General features: G+C 43.0%; 1 protein-coding gene across 1 annotated transcript in view; it reads left to right on the forward strand.

The window, feature by feature from the left end:
- The window catches only part of WRN (WRN RecQ like helicase), a 442993-nt gene that overhangs the window by 223406 nt on the left and 198844 nt on the right, over positions 1–20743 (forward strand). Inside the window, 1 exon segment of the mRNA XM_030194495.1 lies at positions 4095–4196. Within this exon segment, the coding sequence (XP_030050355.1) occupies positions 4095–4196 (102 nt within the window).

A 20743-nucleotide genomic window follows, 5' to 3' on the forward strand; every position in this document is an offset into this window, starting at 1 on the left:
ATAGTCTTGAAAACATAAAACTTTTTGATTACCACAAATCAATTCTTTCCCATTGCGCATCGCTTGCAAGATCGCTGTTTTGTGCGCGAAGTTGAGAATTTTGCAGATAACCACTCTGGGCCTTGTGGAGTTCGTCTGCTTTATTCCCAAGCGGTGGGCCCGTTCTATTCTCAAGGGTCCCAGCTCCGCCGGCAGTTCCAGTTCTTTAGTTAACCACGCTTCCAGGTACCGATTCAGATCGCAATCTCCTTGGTTTTCGGGAATGCCCACTAGCCTTAAATTGTTTCTTCTGGATCTGTTCTCCAGATCCTCAATTTTGTCAGCATATGAGTCCACCATCTTTTGAAGCTTTGTTTGAGTCTCTTCCACTTTCACCATGCAGTCTTCCAATTCGCTTGTGCGGCGCTGATACGTCGCCATGTCTTCTCCGATTTGGGTTACATTGTTGTGGAGGGCTTCTAATTTCGCCGTCAAGGCCCCCAGCTTTTTTTTTAGGATTGTCTCCATGGCATTAGTTACTTCTTCCACTATTTCGGCAGCCCATGCGGATCCCACTAACGAGGCTGCTGGGCTTGCCAGAGCCGCCATCTTGTCCTCCATCAATCTGCCCTTCTCTTTATCTTTTCTCAGATTTTTGGCAGCCATTATCGATAAACGTGGTGTTTTATATTTGCTCACAACCTCCATTGACTCTAAGCCAATGTTCTGGGAGAGTTCTGTCATTTTGTCGGGGTGTTCTTTGCTGATTTGGCTATGAGGGAGCAGGAACGAGGCAGCTAGTGTCCGCTCCTCAGCATAGCGTCACGTGACCTTCTTTCTAGTGTCTTTTAAGTAGCTTTGTGTCCTCGCCATCTGTGAAGCCAGTAGAATGGTCAAACCTTTCTTGAATTAGTTTTTCATCGCTTCCCTGCTGCCCTCTCAGCGTCCCGTCTTCCTCTGATGTCATTTCCTTTCCACGAGGGCGGGCAGGACGCTGAGAGGGCAGCAGGGAAGCGAAGGTCAACGGAGTCGAGCTTGCTGCTTTTACTAGCGCCGCCCACCAGTTCACCGCTGCCTGCGACTTCGTTTTTAGAGTGAGTGGAAGTTTGACATGGGAGCGGGGAGGGCAGGGGAGAGAGGAGAATCGCTGGACATGGGAGAGGGGATGGCAGGGGAGGGAGGAGAATCGCTGGCCATGGGAGAGGGGAGGGAGGAGAATCGCTGTACATGGGAGAGGGGATGGCAGGGGAGGGAGGAGAATCGCTGGCCATGGGAGAGGGGATGGCAGGGGAGGGAGGAGAATCGCTGGCTATGGGAGAGGGGAGGGAGGAGAATCGCTGGCCATGGGAGAGGGGAGGGAGGAGAATCGCTGGCCATGGGAGAGGGGAGGGAGGAGAATCACTGGACATGGGAGAGGGGAGGGAGGAGAATCGCTGGACATGGGTGGATGGCAGGGGGGACGGGGGGGTCGCTGGACATGGGAGAGGGGAGGGCAGGGGAGGGAGGAGAATCGCTGGACATGGGTGGATGGCAGGGAGGACAGGGGGTCGCTGGACATGGCTGGATGGCAGGGGGGACAGGAGGGTCACTGGACATGGGTGGATGGCAGGGGGGGATAGGGGGTTGCTGGACATAGGTGGATGGCAGGGGGACAAGAGGGTCGCTGGACATGGATGGAGGGGAGGGCAGGGAAGAGGAGGGCTGCTAGACATGGGTGGATGGAGGAGAGGGAAGGGAGAGAGAAGAAATGCTGGACATGGATGGAGGCGAGGAAGGAGATGAGATGAGGGAAAAGGAAGAGAGGGGAAAAACTGCACATGGATGTAGAAAATAGGCAGAAGCTGGATCCATTGGACAGTCAAGTCTGCGGAGGACCCAGCTTTTACTTACGGATGTAGGGCAAGAAATTAAGAAGAAAGGCGGAAAGTAAAGAAATAAATGGAAAGGAAGCCCTGGAAACGGAGTTAAGAGGACAGAAAGCAGCAGAATCAGATACTGAGCCATCATAATCAGAAAAACAAAGTCACCAGACAAAGGTAGAAAAAAATCATTTTATTTTCATTTTAGTGTATGGAATATGCCCAATTTGAGAATTTACATCTGCTGTCTTATGTTGCACTGGGTATACTGGAGCTGCAACAGCTTACAGAAATTATTTATAATGAAAACAAATCACGTTATTTTTTTCTCCTATCCTATATAATAATTCTCACCTCCAACGTTCTGTCCCTGGGACCGTAGCTCCCTAGGCTGGAGGTGGTCTGCTGATTCCAAGGCAAGGGGAGGAGTATTTCCCTACTCCTCCCCCTGCCTCGGAATCATCTGTCACCCCCCCCCCCCTCCGCGAACCTGTCCCCCCCCCCCGGACCGCCGAAAACCGCCCGCCACCGCCGTTATGTACTACCTGTGCTGACGGGGGGATCCAAACCCCCGACACCCGAAGTGTTGTTGTGCCCTTCGCGTTCCTTCCTCATCTTCTCTGGAAGTTCCTCTGCGTGCGTCTGACGTGAGATGCACGCAGAGGAACTTCCAGAGAAGATGAAGGAACGCGAAGGGCATAACAACACTTCGGCTGACGGGGGTTTGGGTCCCCCGTCAGCACAGGTAGTATGCAGCGGGGGGGCGGTTTTCAGTGGTGCGGGGGGGGGCGACAGGTTCGCCGAAGGGGGGGCGAGGGGGCCGTAGCGCGGGGGGGGGGGGAGGAATTGCCTGCCTAGGGCCCGTTTCCTTGCCTTCAGAAATGGGCCTTTTTTTACTAGTGCTAGTGTATTTTCAATGATGTCTATTTATATGTGCTATGGCTGGTATAAGGGGTGTGGCTAATGTGGGTGTGGCTATAATAGGGGTGGGGTCTTATGTGGTGACTCCGCCCACAATGAATACAGGCACCTTTTTTTCTACAGAAAAAGCACTGGTAGTAGCTGATGCAGTAGAACCATCTTTGACCAATATTAATAATACTTCTTTGAGGGAATGGGTTTCCCCATTAGTTTTAAAAATAGCAACAGTGAAACCTTTGTTAAAATCTGCTGGGTTAGATTCTACACAAGCTTCTAATTGTAGGCCCATCTTAGTTTTGCCTATGAGTGGAAAAGTGATTGAAAATGTTGTGTTGAGGCAGTTGGAAGAATTTGTTGAGTCTGTGACTGGATTGAATTCTTATCAGTTTGGTTTTCAGAAGGGCCATGGTATTGAAACTATTACTCTCTACTGTAGATGAGATTAGGAGAGGTATAAATGAAAAGAAAGTGTTTTGGTTGATCTTTATGGATGTATCTTCTGCTTTCGACACAGTAAATATTGATTTGTTGTTGAGAAAGTTAAGGAAGTTAGGTGTGAAAGGAGTGGTTTGAATGGTTTGCTTTCTTTCTTAACAATTGAATGATACAGTCAAGGTGAAAGATCAGGTTTCTCAGCGTTGTGTGGCAGTGGGGGTGCCACAAGGATCAGCACTTTCTGCTCTTCTGTTTAATTTGTATATGTTATCTCTAGGTGAGGTTTTTGATGAATTGGGAGTAATTTATCAAATGTACACTGAATCTGTGATTACAAGATTTATGACTCAGGTTGGAAAATGGGCAAAGGATAACAAATTGTTGAATCTGATGAAAATTGAATTTATGATGATTAACGATCACGTAAACGTAACACCAAATGTTAAGCTTAGGTTGCATGATGATGTACAAGTTGAGGTTAAATCCCTAGTAAAAAACTGCTCCAACTTAAGTAGTCAGTATCTTGAGGGTGCAGTATAGAATAGTGATGTTAGGAGCCTTGAAAAGTTTAGTAGAATAATAAGACTGTTTGGTTGCAAGAATAGCCTTTTTATAAGATTAGGCCATTGATTTATAGTTTGTAAGGGAGGAATTTGCAGAAGTTTGTATCCAATTCCTTTCTGCTTGACGTAATTGTCATTCATGACATGCCTTTTTCCAGAGTTCTTTGGACAGATTAGTGAAGAAAATTCTATTTTCTCATATACTGTCCTGAAACATGAAATAAAAAATTTTTCTTGGATAGATATCACTGCATTACATGGCTTTTGAATATTTGAACTGTATACATACTTTCTTTAACAAACAATTGATTTCAGTTTCATTTTTTTTATCTAACAGGCACCTGCTGAGTGAGATACGCAGTCAGAAATTCCGAGAATATAAGCTAAAGATGATGGCAAAGATGGAGAAATACCTCAGCTCAAATCTCTGCAGGCGGAAGTAAGTGTCACATGTCTTACACGAGCCCACAGCCAGACAGCCCACAGTGCAGCCATGATACACCGGCTTGTCCAGGATCCCTACTTTCTGGAATCCTGTTTCAAAGATTTGACTAAGAACATGAGAATAGCCATACTGAGTCATACCAATGGTTCATCTAGCCCAGTATCTTGTTTCCAACAGTGGCCAATCCAGGTCGCGAATACCTGGCAGAAACCCAATTAGAAGAAACATTCCATGCTACCACACTGAGCTCGCAAATAGGTGGGAAAATGTGGGATACAAATGCAATAAAATAAATATCAGTGCAAGCAGTGGCTTCCTCATGTCTGTCTCAATAGCAGACTATGGACATTTCCTCCAGGAACTTGTCCAGACCTTTTTTTTAAACCCAGTTATGCTAACTGCTGTTACTACATCCTCCAGAAAAGAGTTTTAAAGCTTAACTATTTGTTGAGTGAAAAAATATTTACTCCTATTTGTTTTAAAAGTGTTTCCATGTAACTTTGTTGAGTGTCCCCTAGTCTTTATACTTTTTGAAAGAGTAAAAAATGGATTCACTTTTACTCGTTCTATACAACTCAGGATTTTATAGACCTCTATCATATCTCCCCTTAGCCGTCTCTTCTTCAAACTGAAGAGCCCTCGCCACTTCAGCTTTTCCTCATAGAGAAGTTGTCCCGTCCCCTATATCATTTTTGTCACCCTTCCGTACCTTTTCTAATTCCACTGTATAGTTTTTGAGATGCGGTGACCAGAATTGCACACAGTATTGAAGGTGTGGTCACACCATGGAGTAATACAAAGGCATTATAGTATTCTCATTTCTACTTTCCATTCCTTTCCTAATAATACCTAACATTCTGTTTGCTTTCATAGCCGCTGTTGCACACTGAGCAGAGGGTTTCAACATATCATCAACAATGACACCTAGATCCTTTTTCTGGTCATTGACTCCTAATGTGGAAGCTTGCATCACGTATCTATAGTTTGGGTTTCTCTTTCCCACATGCATCATTTTGCACTTGCTCACATTAAATGTCATCTACCATTTGGATGCCCAGTCTTATAAGGTCCTCTTGCAATTTTTCACAATCCTTTTGCAATTGAACAATTTTGAACAACTTTGTGTCATCAGCAAATTTATTACTTAACTAGTTATTCCCATCTCTAGATCTTTTATAAATATTTTAAAAAAGCATCAGTCCCAGCACAGACCCGTACTCTGACTTTTGTTGTTTAATTGGTTTTAATCCACAATAGGACATTACCTCCTATCCCATGACTCTGTAATTTTCTCAGGGGTCTTTCATTAGGTACTTCGTCAAATGTTTGTTCATAATCCTATCAACTAGCTTGGCTATATCCACGTGTGTGTTCACCCCTTCAAAGAAATACGCTCTTATTTGAACCTTTCTTAATTCTGCTGTATCTTTTTTGAGATACGGCGACCAGAACTAAATGCAATACTCCATGTGAGGTTGCACCATGGAGCAAAACAGAATCATTATAGTATTCTCGGTCTTATTTTGCATCCCTTTCCTAATTCCTAGAATCCTGTTTGGTTTTTTGGCCGCTGCTGTAGACTGGGCAGAACACTTCATTGTGTTGTCTACAACACCACCTAGATCTTTTTCTTGGGTGCTCACCCTCCAAGGTGGACTCTAGCATGAGGTAACTATGATTTGGATTTTTCTTCCCAATGTGCATCATGTTGCATTTGTCCACATTAAATCCATCTGCATTTGGATGCCCAGTCTTCCAATTTCCTAAGGTCTTCCTGCATTTTTTCACAGTCTGCATGTGTTTTAACAACCTTGAGAAGTTTTGTGTCATCTGTAAATTTAATCATCTTGCTTGTTCTGATTTCCAGATCATTTATAAATATGTTAAATAGCACCTGTCCCAGTACAGATCCCTGTGGCACTCCACTATTCACCCGCCTCCATTGAGAGAAATGACCATTTAACCCTACCCTTTGCTTTATTTATTTATTTATTTGTTACATTTGTATCCCACATTTTCCCACCTATTTGTAGACTCAATGTGGCTTACATAGTACCGGAGAGGCCTTGCAGGCTCCAGTGTGAACAAATACAGGGTGATATTGTGGTAAGATCAAGTTCGTCTGGCACAGCCACATTAGGGAATCGGAGAACGGAAGAGTTGTGTTATGTCTATTACGTGCTTTAGTTTGGTTGTATTGCAGAGATTAGGCATTTAAGTTGGATCGGTAGGGTATGCCTTTTTAAACAGGTTGGTTTCTAGTGATTTCCGGAAGTTTAGGTGGTCGTACGTCATTTTCAAGGCTTTTGGTAATGTGTTCCACAGTTGTGTGCTTATGTAGGAAAAACTAGATGCGTAAGTTGTTTTGTATTTAAGTCCTTTGCAGCTTGGGTAGTGCAAATTTAGATAAGATCGTGTTGATTCAGATGAATTTCTAATTGGTAAGTCGATCAAGTCTGTCATGTAACTCGGGGCTTCTCCGTAGATGATTTTGTGAACCAGGGTGCAGATTTTGACAGCGATGCATTCTTTGATTGGGAGCCAGTGTAGTTTTTCGCAGAGGAGTTTTGCGCTTTCAAATCGTGTTTTACCAAATATAAGCCTAGCTGCCGTGTTTTGAGCGGTCTGAAGTTTCTTTAAGGTTTGTTCTTTACATTCCGCATAAATTCCATTGCAGTAATCTAAGTGGCTTAGTACCATTGATTGTATCAGGTTGTGAAATGTTTCCCTCGGGAAGCATTGCTTCATGCGTTTGAGTTTCCACATTGAGTGAAACATTTTCTTTGTTGTGGATGCCACTTGGCTTTCTAGTGTTAAGTTACGGTCCATTGTAACGCCAAGGATTTTCAAGCTGTCTGAGATAGGAAGGGTGTGATCTGGGGTGTTGATACTTGTGGGGATGTCTGCGCTGTGTTGGGCTGAGAGGATGAGACAATGAGTTTTTTTTCTTTATTGAGTTTTAGTTGAAATGTATTTGCCCATGAATCCATGATATTCAGGCCTAGCTTGATTTCGTTGGTGGTTTCTGTCAGTTTGGTTTTGTAAGGAATGTATATTGTGACATCGTCTGCATATATGAAAGGGATAAGGACTTGGCAAGTGGGGTCATCATTAAGTTGAATAGGATCGGTGATAGCGGTGATCCTTGCGGTACTCCACAGTCTGCTTTCCAGGGTGATGATATGTTTGAATTTGATTTTACTTAATATATTCTTGTGGTTAGGAAGCCCGTGATCCAGTTAAGTATGTTTCCACCAATCCCGAACTTATCTAGTATTCTTATTTATATTATGGTTTACCATGTCAAATGCACTAGACATGTCGAATTGGTGGAGAAGGATGTTTTTGCCTGTTGCTATTTCCTGCTTGAATTTGGCTAGAAGAGTGAGTAATACTGTTTCAGTGCTGTGGAGGGGGCAAAACCCTGACTGTGATTCATGTAATAATGAGAATTTGTTTATGTAATCTGTAAGTTGTTTGGTTACCATGCTTTCCAACAGTTAGACCACCAACGGAATAGATGCTAGTGGACGGTAGTTAGTGATTTCGTTTGTTTTTTTCCAGGTGTCTTTTGGTATTGGGGTGAGTAGGATATTGCCATTTTCCTTAGGGAAGAGGCCTTTGCTGAAGCATGTAATTTAGGTGGGATGTGAAGTCTGCTATGAAACGGTCAGGGGCGGATTTCATTAGGTAACTGGGACAGGTATCTAGTTTACAGTGAGACCCGGGAAATTATAGACTGGTGAGTCTGACGTCGGTGCCGGGGAAAATGGTAGAGGCTATTATTAAAAACAAAATTACAGAGCACATCCAAGGACATGGATTACTGAGACCAAGTCAGCACGGCTTTTGTGTGGGGAAATCTTGCCTGACCAATTTACTTCAGTTCTTTGAAGGAGTAAACAAACATGTGGACAAAGGGGAGCCGGTTGATATTGTGTATCTGGATTTTCAAAAGGCATTTGACAAGGTACCTCATGAAAGGCTGCAGAGGAAATTGGAGGGTCATGGGATAGGAGGAAATGTCCTATTGTGGATTAAAAACTGGTTGAAGGATAGGAAGCAGAGAGTGGGGTTAAATGGGCAGTATTCACAATGGAGAAGGGTAGTGGGGTTCCTCAGGGGTCTGTGCTAGGACCACTGCTTTTTAATATATTTATAAATGATTTAGAGATGGGAGTAACTAGCGAGGTAATTAAATTTGCTGATGACACAAAGTTATTCAAAGTTGTTAACTCGCAACAGGATTGTGAAAAATTACAGAAGGACCTTACGAGAATGGGAGACTGGGTGGCTAAATGGCAGATGACGTTTAATGTGAGCAAGTGCAAGGTGATGCATGTAGAGAAAAAAGAACCTGAATCAAAGATACGTCATGCAAGGTTCCACGTTAGGAGTTACGGACCAAAAAAGGGATCTGGGTGTCGTCATCGATAATACACTGAAACCTTCTGCTCAGTGTGCTGGAAAGCGAATAGAATGTTGGGTATTATTAGGAAAGATATGGAAAACAGGTGTGAGGATGTCATAATGCTGTTATATCGCTCCATGGTGCGACCGCACCTTGAGTATTGTGTTCAATTCTGGTCGCCGCATCTCAAGATTGATATACCAGAATTGGAAAAGATGCAGTGAAGAAAGACTAAGGAGGCTAGGGCTTTTCAGCTTGGAGAAGAGACGGCTGAGGGGAGACATGATAGAGGTATATAAAATAATGAGTGGAGTGAAACAGGTGGATATGAAGCGTCTGTTCACGCTTTCCAAAAATACTAGGACTAGGGGGCATGCGATGAAACTACAGTGTAGTAAATTTAAAACAAATCAGAGAAAATGTTTCTTCACCCAACGCATAATTAAACTCTGGAATTCGTTCCCGGAGAATGTGATGAAGGCGGTTAGTTTGACAGAGTTTAAAAAGAGGTTAGACGGTTTCCTAAAGGACAAGTCCATAAACCACTACTAAATGGACTTGGGAAAAATCCACAATTCCAGGAATAACATGTATAGAATGTTTGTACGTTTGGGAAGGTTGCCAGGTGCCCTTGGCCTGGATTGGCCGCTGTCGTGGACAGGACACTGGGCTCGATGGACCCTTGGTCTTTTCCCAGTGTGGCATTACTTATGTACTTATGGAAAACCTACTAATCGCCTGGGTAACTGTTTCGATGGTAACGAGGGCGAAGTTTAACCTGGTCCGATCTGCCGGGTATTCTCCAGTGGTTGGGTCCAATTCATTAAGGAAGTTTTCAATGCCGGTTTTGTTCTGATGTAGCGTGTTGCATAGGTTTACAATTTTTTCATTGAAGTACTTCGCAAGTATATCTGCAGATGGGATGTCTATATTTGTGGTAGTGACCAAGTTGGTGTCTAGGAGTTTGTTCACGAGTTGGTATAATTTCTTCATGTCTTTGTAATCTGTCCCTATTTTTGTTTTATAGTATGATCTTTTGGCCTGTCTTATTGCGTATTTGTATTTTCTTTGTATTTGTTTCCATGTGTTGAGTGTATGTTCATCTTTTGTTTTATTCCATACTCGTTCGAGTTTCCTGGTTTGTGTTTTTAACTTTTTCAGTTCATCGTTGAACCATGGTGTCGAATTATGCTTGCATCGGGTTCTTGTTCGTAAGGGCGCAATTTCATCTAGTATGCTTTTGCATCTTTTGTCCCATTCTATAAGGTAGTATATGGAGTCTGTTTGTGTTGTCCATTCGTTATTGTATATTAGTTGCCAGAATGTTTTCATGTCTACTTGACCTCTTGTTCTGTAGGATGTGTGTTCTAGTATTCGTTGTATACCCTTCTTCCGCCAGTGTAGGGATAAGTTTAGTTTGTAGTGGTCGGTCCAGGGTGTCTCTGTCCATTTCATATTTGTTATTGTTAGGTTCTGGTCTGTTGAGAGTTTGTGTGAGATGAGATCAAGTGTGTGCCCTTTGACGTACGTTGCTTGCATTTGTGGCCAGTTGAGATCACATAAACTGAGAAATTCCTTACATTCTCGTGCGTTGATAAAGTGCGGGTCTTCTAAGTGAAGGTTGATATCTCCTAGTACTAGTGTATTGGAGTTGGTTACACATGTGTTTGAAATGAAGTTGGTCTGGCCTTCGTTCCAATTACCTGGAAGTCTATAAAACAAGACACAATTCAAATGATCGCGTAGGGTTTTGTTGTGGATTCTGATTGAGGCAGTTTCAAGTTGAGGTGTTATGGACTTGGCAGTGGTTTCGGTGGTAAAGTGGGACCGATAGATTAGTGCTATGCCTCCGCCTCTCTTTTCTTTTCTGGTCCAGTGTGCGATTTTGTATCCTGTAGGGCACAGGTCTAGGATTATAGGGTCCTTTTGGTCATGGATCCAGGTTTCAGTGAGGAAGAGTAGGTTGAGTTTTTCTGACATGATCCAGTCTGTTAGTATTGCTGTTTTATTTACAGCGGATCTGGCGTTGACGTAGCCCACTTGGATTGTTTGGAATGGGTCTTCTGTGTTTGGTGTTAACTGGACTTTTGTTAGTTGTCGTTTCTTTGTTGAGGTGAGTTTGTTTGGGCCCTTCTTTCTCTTCTGTTGTTGTTGTTCGCATGTAAGTGTTCTTCCTTTGTTTAGGTTGTTATCAGTTTGGTGAGGTGTGGTGTATTTGATCAATCTATGATGATTATGTAGTATGGGTATGATGTTGTTTTCTGCAAGAGGGGTGGTAAGTGTTAAGTGGATCAGTGTTAAGGAGTAGATTATTAGGAGTAGTTTGAGGGTATTCCTAATCCACAACAGAACATTGCCTCCTTTTCTATGACTCTTTAATTTGCACAGGAGTCTCTCATGAGGGGCTTTGTCAAAAACTTTCAGAACATCTAGATACACTACATGAACTGGCTCACCTTTATCCATATGTTTGTTCACACTTCAAGAAATGAAGCATATTGGTGAGGCAAGGCTTCCCTTGGCTGAAACCATTCTTACTCTGTCCCATTAAACTATGTTTGTAATAGTTTCCATTATTTTATCTGGCACTGACCTCAGGCTTACCAGTCTGTAATTTCCAGGATCACCCCTGGAATCCTTTTTAAAACTCTGCATCATATTGGCCACCCTCCAATCTTCAGACACTACAGACGACTTTAATGACAGATTATAGATTACTAACAGCAGATCCTCAATTTCATGTTTGAGTTCTTTCAGTATTTTGCACCGCTGCCTGTTGAATTCAATTTCTCTTTCCACGTTTCCCCACCTCTGCTTTACTCTCTAGCCTCTTTCACTACATTGCCGTTGACTGTTTGTTGTAGAATTGATGTATGACTTTTGTAAACTTCTGTAAGCCACATTGGGCCTGCCCTTGGGTGGGAAAATGTGGGATATAAATGCTATAAATAAATAAAATAAATACATTTTTAGATACATGCCATCCAGTCCAGGTGATTTATTACTCTTTAATTTTGTTTTTATTAATGCTTGATTTCTATTCATTTGAATAAAATGTAAGATTCTGAGAGTATGTTGAGACTTTTAGGTATTGTGGGAGCAGCTGTTTTGTTTTCCATATGTGGGAGACTCTGGGTTGGAAGGAAACACTGTAAAATGGGCGTTGACAGTGTTACCAAATACATTGTGTTTATTTTTTCTTAATGTCAATGAACAGTAGTTTATCAGATTTAAATAAATGAATAAAGTGCTACCCAGTAGAAATCCACTTAAATAATCTGGTGTGATTCCACAGCGGATTGAAGTTTATTGTTGTATGCAAAAAAAAAAAAAAAAAAAGCTTGTTTTGGTTGAAACAATTGAAAGTTCTGCTCCCCCCCCCCCCCCAATGGTAATTCCATTGCACCCTAATGTGAAATATATGTGTAATTGAGTATGTGCTGCTTCTCTGCTGCCAGAGTAAATGATGTGGGCATGTTGTCCTCCGGGAATTTTCTGGGCATTCTTCCAGACTTCTGCTACTTCACCCGTCTGGGCCTGTTTTCCAAATGTTGCCTTATTCTGTGTTTTTGCTTTGTCTTCTTAGCCATGACATTTGCAGCTGGTAATATAGGATCATTTCTTTGCAGGAGTACTCTGAAATATTTTCACTTTAGGGGTTTAGTTAATACGGCTGGAGTTCTCAAACAAGGTTCAATCCTTCTGACTATGTAAAGGACCTCAGCGGTGGAACATAATGGGTCAAACTCATACAATTAAGATGTATCCACGAACCTCCTCATCAGTTGTCAACTTTTTTCCATTTTCAAACCTACTCTCTTTTATAAGTAATGTTTTATGTATGTATTTATTTATGATTTATTTACTGCTTTTTTGAAGGAATTCACTCAAGGCGGTGTACAGTAAGAATAAATCAAACATGAGCAATAGACAATTACAGCAGCAAAAATATTCAAATAGCAATACAAAGTATGGCATAGTATACTACTTACAATCACAACACAATACATAATAGATAGTTTTAATTGACAGTGAAGGGTATAAGTAAAGATGGAACATATAGATAAGGGAATAAGAGGAGTTAGAAAATAAGGTGACTAATTTAAAGAAAGGTGCAATCAATGGTAATTACTACTACTACTATTTAGCATTTCTATAGCGCTACAAGGCATACGCAGCGCTGCACAAACATAGAAGAAAGACAGTCCCTGCTCAAAGAGCTTACAATCTAATAGACAAAAAATAAATAAAGTAAGCAAAACAAAAAAATTTGTATGTTCCTTATATTTCCCATAGCTGCATGTTCCGCAAGTACAGTGCATGTAGTTGCGGACTCCAGATAAGGGGAAATATAAGGAGCATTCATAAGTGTAAAGTACAGTAACAAGGACGTGTTTCTCACAGAACTGCTGAAGGACGTCCATCTTACTAGGCCCACTGAAGGACGGCGGACCTGTAAGAGGGGCGTTCTTCGGCAGTTCTGTGAGAAACACGTCCTTGTTACTGTACTTTACACTTATGAATGTTCCTTATATTTCTCGTACCTGGATGTCCGCAACTACTTGCACTGTACTTGCGGAACAACCAAGTACATCAGAGAAGTCCAAAGTATAGTAATAAGGACGTTTTTCTCATAGAACCGGCGAAGGACATTGATGACAAATGGGCAAGTACAGTGAATGTTTTAGGGACGTCCTTTCGCGGTTCTAGAAGATGGGTGTCCTTTTTACTATGGGTGTCCCCGATTTGGGCATTTTGCACTGCGATAATGGAATGTCTAAGGACATCCATACTATTTTTCGATTATACCTACCTGATTTTGGCCGACTTCACGAGGGCATCCTAATTCATACTTAGATGACCTTTAGAAAATGCCCCTCTGTGTGTCAACAGAAAATGTAATTACTTCACTAGACACTCCCATCTTTAGATAACTTATAAATAAGTTAAAAAAGCATAACAAAGACCCCTTCGAAACCCCACTATCTACCCTTCTCCATTGAAAATACTGACCATTTAACCCTACTCTCTGTTTTCTTTTAACCAGTTTTTAATCCACAATAGAACATTACTTCCTAAATCTATGACTCTAATTTCCTCAGGAGTCTCATTACATATTATTTTTACTCACAGATATAACATTAGATAGTTATTTCATATCTTTTATCAGCTACGTCTTCACCAACCTTATTCAACCTAATGATGATACCTCTAGCCAAACTTCTAGCCAATCAAAACCTCAACCCTTACATATATGCAGACGATGTCACAATTTGCATCCCGTTCAAACATGATCTAAATGAAATCACCAACGAGATCAACCAAAGCTTCCACATCATGCACACCTGGGCGGATGAATTCCAACTAAAACTTAACACAGAAAAAACACAGTGTCTTATACTCACCTCACAACATAACACAAAAAACTTCTCCACCATAAACACACCATACTGTTCTCTTCCTGTTTCACAAAACTTGAAAATTCTTGGAGTTACCATTGATCGAAACCTCATTCTCAATGCCCACGTGAAGAACATGACGAAAAAGATGTTCCACTCCATGTGGAAGCTCAAAAGAGTGAAAACTTTCTTCCTGAGACATGTCTTCCGAACCCTGGTACAATCAATGGTAATAAGCCACCTGGATTACTGCAATGCACTGTATGCTGGCTGCAAAGAACAGACTATCAAAAAACTCCAAACAGCCCAGAATACTGCCGCCAGGCTCATATTTGGAAAAACTAAATATGAAAGTGCAAAACCCCTAAGAGAGAAACTTCATTGGCTCCCACTTAAGAAATGCATTGCGTTCAAGATCTGCACGATTGTACACAAAATCATTCACGCAGACGCCCCAATCTACATGCTAAACCTTGTGGACCTACCTCCCAGAAACACCACAAAATCGTCCTGCAAATTTCTCAATCTGCACTTCCCCAGCTGTAAAGGTCTAAAATACAAGCTGATGTATGCCACCACCTTCTCTTACATGAGCACGCAGTTGTGGAATGCATTACCTACAGCCGTGAAAACTATTGATGAAATAACTAACTTTTGCAAATCTTTGAAGACACATCTCTTCAACAAGGCCTACAAAGAGAACCCATAGCCTGACAAAACTACCTCACTAACCCACCCAGCTACGAAAGTCCACCTTCTGTACTATTCTGCCTAACACCTTCCTTCTCTCTTCCCTTACTCAATTTTTTGTACACTACTAATTGTATCTGATATCCTGGAATGACTATGTCATAACAAATCTCTGTAAGCCACATTGAGCCTGCAAATAGGTGGGAAAATGTGGGATTCAAATGCAATAAATAATAATAATAATAATGAGGTCAGAGAGATGGTTAAATATTATATCAGCTAGGGTAGGAGTGGATAAACATGTCCTAATGCAGTATGTGCAACCCGTGTCACTCCTTGTGTGTGTGAGTGAGACTAACAAGTTAGTTTCATTAAAGGCCTGGTTGAAAACCCAAGCTTTAACGTGCTTCCTGAAGTAGAGATAGCCTTGTGTTAAACGGAGCCTTTTAGGCAGTGCATTCCATAGTGTAGAAGAAGGCTTGCTTGCGGGTATCACATTGTGTAATGTCTTTTGGAGATGGTCCTTGAGAGGACCTTAGTGTCCTTGGCAGTGTGGAGAAGGTCATCCTTTTCTTCAAGTACTCAGGGCCATTTCCTTTAAGGGCCTTGAAGATCAGACATAGAGTTTTAAATTTAGCCTTGTATTTTACTGGTAGCCAAAGATGGTGTGATGTGGTCACATCGCTTTGCAACCTTCTACAAGTCTTGTTTCAGCGTTCTGAATGAATTGAAGCTGGTGCAGGCTCTTTGTAGTCAGACCATTGTATAGTGCATTACAGTAATCCATTTTTGATGTTATCATGGCATGCACAACTGGAGTAAGATTTACCTTCTCGATGTAAGGAGAGAGGCAGTGTAGCTGTTGGAAATAGTAGATGCAGCTCTTGAAGGTTGCTTGGATTTGGGGAACCAGAGTAATTGTATTCCAAGGTTCCTGACTTGTAATTTCCCTGAAGAGATTTTGATGTCGGGTATGTATCCGCTTGTGTTAGGGACCCAGAGAAGTTCGGCTTTACTTGGGTTCAGGCAAAGTATTTAGACCATTTTTGAACTGATGTTAGACAGGTAATCAGTTTATTCAAGGCTGTAGGTACGTCAGGTTCAGTGGGTATCAGTAGCTGCACATCATCCGCATAGATGTAGAACTGAGTGTCATTGGCCAAATCAGCTCAGCTAGTGGCTTGAGGTAGATCTTGAACAGAATAGGTGACAGTATCGATCCTTGTTGTAGCTCACAGGTCTATGCCCAAACATTATAGATTGTTGCCTGTCTGATAGATAGGATCTGAACCAGGCAAGTACTATTCCATTGATACCTGTTTCTGTCAGTTGTGTTAGAATGATATCATGATCCACAGTGTCAAAAGCTGCTGAGAAATCTAGCAGTACTAATGCCAAAGCGAATCCCCTGTCTCGGTTTCTGTGAAAATCATCTACTAGGGATACAAGGACCGTTTCTGTTCCATAACCAGGTCTAAATCCAGATTGACATGAATCTAGTCAGTTTCTGTCTTCTAGCCAATCATTAAGTTGAACAGAGACTGTTTGTTATATAAGTTTTTCCATAGAAATGGGATGATGGATACTGGCCGGTAACTTTCAAGTTTGTCCTGGTGAGGATTGTTTTTCTTAAGCAAAGGGCGAACCACTGCCCTTTTTTAATGCTGTTGGCAGTTGCCTATTAGAAAGAGAGGAGTTCACAATTTTTGTGGCGCCTTCTATGAGGCCCATACTTGCCTTCACCACTGTCTCCATACTGGCCTGCAGCACTATCTTTGATGGGCAGGGGTTGAATGAGCAGGTGGTTGGTCGAAGGTCTCAGGATTTTGTCAAGGCTCTGCTCTGTCATTGGGTTAAAAGTGTCTCATCTGTCTGTGTCAGGAGGGGGTGAGTTTGTGCACTCCTGGTTAACTGGTTGGAGACTGGGTGGGATTGCTTGTAAATCCTGGTGGAGACTTTTAATTTTTTTTTGGCAAAGTATGCAGCAAAATCATTGCAGTTCAGTTTAGACTGGGCAGGCTGGTTTTGTTTTGGGGGTTGCAGTTCAGTTTAGACTGGGCAGGCTGGTTTTGTTTTGGGGGTTGCAGTAGGCTGTTTACTATACTGAGCAACTGCTTTGTTGAATTGGCAGCGTGTGCAGTGCATTGAGAGAAATATTGTTTTTTGGTTGCTATTAAGGCTTGGCAGTACTTTGTCGTGTGCTTCCTATAGTTTAGCCTGTCTTCATCCAGGTGAGATTTACACCATCTCCTTTCCAGTTTCCGTCCTTCGCATTTAAGGATCTGAGTGTGATGTGGCATAAGACCGTTTTTAGTGGTGTAGTTTTCTCTTAGGTCTTGGTTAAGTGTTTATTCCAAATGTCAACCTGTTCTGACACTGTAGTTGTCTTTTTATCCACATGTGGATAGTCCAAGGCCTCTAGGAAATTCTCAGTGGTCACCTTTTTTTTTGTCTTTTATCTCCTTCCAAACTCTGGGACGTGCCATTTGTTTCAGGTGGTCACCTAGGGAACTTTTAATTAGAAAATGGTTTGACCATGATAGGGGTGTTATTTCAATACTGTTATCCCACAATTCTGGGATGTCAATCCCTTTCTAGAATACCCGGTCTAGTATGTGACCCTTTTCGTGGGTTTGAGAATTGATCACCTGTGTTAATCCTAGTGCTATCATCGTGTCCAGAAAGCTGTGGTGGTATCTGGGTTTTCTTTTCCATGTTTTATTTTGTTTGATTTCTATTGATAACGATGTGTAGATTGAAATCTCCCATGATCACTAGCCTAGGGTAATCCAGGGTCACTTGAGTAATCAGATCTAAGAGTTCTTGCACAGATAATGTGTTACAAGGTGCTTGGTATACCATGAGCAGCCAGATTGGTTTCTCCTCTTTAAGTTGGATTAAAAGAGATTCTGATTCACGTAGCTGGGGAATAGAAAATCTGTGCAGTTTGATTGTATCCCGAAGCAAGACTGCTACCCCTCTACCCCGTCTTTCTGGGCTTGGTTGATGTTGGATGTTGAAACCTGTTGGGCGTAGTTCAGCCAGTGGTAACCCTCCAGTTTCATCTAGGATGTCAAGATGCTGTTCATGTATGACATCATGGATTGCTAATGATTTCTTTGCAGCTTATCTGGCATTCACCAGTCCTATAGTTCCCAAGGGTGGTCTGGGGGTGCTGGGGGTAAATTTGGTGTGGCAGTGAGATGATCTTTTAAGTACTGTTGTGTAGGTGTTTGACCTGTTGCACTTTTGCCTTCTCTTTGATTGGTGGGGATTTTAGTTTCCTCTCCCGCACACCACTGGGACTCCCGATGTCTTGTGGTCTGCCAGACCAAGGCACATTTTCTGTGTCAGAAGTTAGTTAGGTAAAATTTCACTTGGTGGCACTGCGGTCCACCCTGTGGAGTTTACCCTGTGGATCAGCAATCTTACTAGTTGGCAATGCAGAGTTCAGGCTTTAAATAATGTAAAAGAACAGACCTTTTTAAAGTTGTAAATTCAGACCATGCCTGTGAGATCAAAGGCTTCCAGCAATAGAGAAACAAATGGCTGTACTTAGCACTTCTATGTGAATTCTTTGGAGCCTTGATGCAGAGGGGGTTGATGGTTGTCTATAGTTTTAAGAACTCTAACATTCAGAATTTTAGAAATAGTTAAGTAGTTAAAATAAAACTTTAATTCACTGATTGCAGGTATGAACTTTATAGTTTCTGGTTCTGATATCCATGGGTGGTCCAGCTGATGCAGGTTGCATCAATATATCTTAAAGGTTGTCGACTTGGGGGGAATATTTCTCCGACATGAGTCATGTTTTGCTTTACGCTTTATCCAGGAAACCCCCCATCAACATTGCCGGGCCCATCTTGCCGACACTATTACTCTTATTTGCCAAGAGGACATACAATTGATTCACTTTAGGGGTGGCACCTGTCTGCCTCTTCACAACTGGTGCTTTTAGTTTCCTCACTTGACTGTTAAACTCCAGGGAGGACAGTCAAATGGTGAAAATATCACCATAGAAGCTGATGAAAAAAATTACATGAAATACAAGGTTAAGAAGAATTGGAGAATGCATACATTTGAGGAAATAAAAGCTTGACAATTTATCATCACATGTTTTATTGTTCATGTGAATTTTCTGGGGCATTTGTTATAAGCTAATAGAGTAGATGCTCACAAGGACTTCTTTGGTCACTTCGTCTGCCCAGTTGCCCCTGTTTACACTAGTCTGTCTATGGGTATCTTCCATCTATACAAGATTGACAAGCTACAGAATGCTGCCTTTGAGCATTTGAACCCTTGGGTGGGCAGTGTAGACATGGCACAGATCAGCTAGCTGACCTTGTTAGGTGACCTGCCATTTTTCTACCTGCTATTACTCTATGATGTCTGACTGCCATCTCTCCTTCAAAGTAGCCATACCACCACTCTGTACAAGTAGCTTGAATGACCTAAAGCTGCTCATCTTACATATTGCAACTCATATCCCACCCCATGATAAACCCTGGAGTAATTGCTGTTCTCCGAGGACAAGCAGGCTGCTTGTTCTCACTGATGGGTGATGTCCATGGCAGCCCCAAGACCGGAATCTTCCTAGCAACAAAAATTTGCTAGAGCCTTTGATAGCGCATGGGTGCGGCCATCAGGTTCCCGCCCGTCGCGCGAGAGTCCCGTCAGTTTTTTTTTCTTTTTCTGCGGTAGAGAGCAGTTGTGTAGATAGCCGTCTCTGTTCCTGAGAAAAAGCCTTCGTTTTTAGTTGCGAGTTCACGCCTTTTTTTTTTTCTTCTTCATTCTCCTCTTGGGGAAAGTAAATATAAAAAAAAAAAAACTTCCTAGTAGTCCCCTTATTTTTTTAGTTGGGCCCTCTTAAGTTTTTTTTCACTGCCGTCGCGGCCCCTTTTGGGCTGCACGTTCGCGTTTCTCTTTTTGTGCCCCTTTTTTCTTGGCACCATCACGAATTTTGACTTCGCTGCCGCTATTTTTCCGTCCATGACATCGAGGATTCCCAGCGGCTTCAAGAAGTGCGGTCGGTGCAGCCGGGCAATCTCAGTTACCAATCCCCATTTGTGGTGTATCCAGTGCCTTGGGCCCGACCATCGCCCAGACGCATGTAAGTTGTGTCTTAGCCTTAAAAAGCGGATACAGGCGTTGAGACAGGCTCAGCGGGAACGTCTGTTTGGAGCCTTGCCCGGCACTTCGGCGTTGACGTTGACAGTGGCACCGGAGATGGCACCGACATCGGGAGAGCAGGTAATACCTGTCCAGAGACCACCGCACGCTGGGAGCAGTGAGCCATCGAGTGGGTCTCCACCTGTCTCGAAGGCTTCTGCTGCAAAGGCTCATAACTTCTGATCAGTGGGTTCTCCAAATAGTCCGGCTAGGATACTCCCTCAATTTGATCTCCATACCTCCCATCGGGACCGACCACTTTTGGACCCGACCCCGAGGAGGCGTGTGGATTCCATGTCCTCCTTGTTGGTACCGAGGAGTGCCGATGCCATGCATCGAGCGAAGGCTAAGAAGCATCAGCATCGATCTCCTTCAACACATGGTACTGGGAGCTCCGGGGCGTCGAGGGACTCGGCATCCGAGAAGCGTCGACACCAGGAGGACCGCTCACCCTCCATCCAAGAGGTGTCGGTGCGTCGGTCTTCGGACAGTCCGGTACCACCGCCTTCCTCTGCACAGATTCTGCCTCCGGCTCCTGCACCGGCCCCACAGCCTTTCCTGGCAGACACTCTTGACGAGCGCCTCAGAGCCATTCTTCCAGGTCTCCTGGAGGGACTTCTGCGCCAGTCTGTTCCGGTACTGGGGGTGCTTGCGCCTTTGGTACCGTTGATGGAAGCGGCAGCAAGCTCTGTGCCTGTGGTGCGGTCCCCGATGCCGCTTGTGGCTTCGGCCTCGGCTGCCACCCAGGTCGACTCCCCGTCTACATCGTTGGAGGGAGCTTCATCGCCGTCAGCACGGGAGTCGACTTCTCAACGTCGTCATCGAGGACGTCGTTCCTTCGAGTCGAGACGGACCCGGTTTCGGACTGCAGT

The sequence above is a fragment of the Microcaecilia unicolor genome, chromosome 2 (assembly GCF_901765095.1).
Source record: "Microcaecilia unicolor chromosome 2, aMicUni1.1, whole genome shotgun sequence".
In the NCBI taxonomy this organism is placed as follows: Eukaryota; Metazoa; Chordata; class Amphibia; order Gymnophiona; family Siphonopidae; genus Microcaecilia; species Microcaecilia unicolor.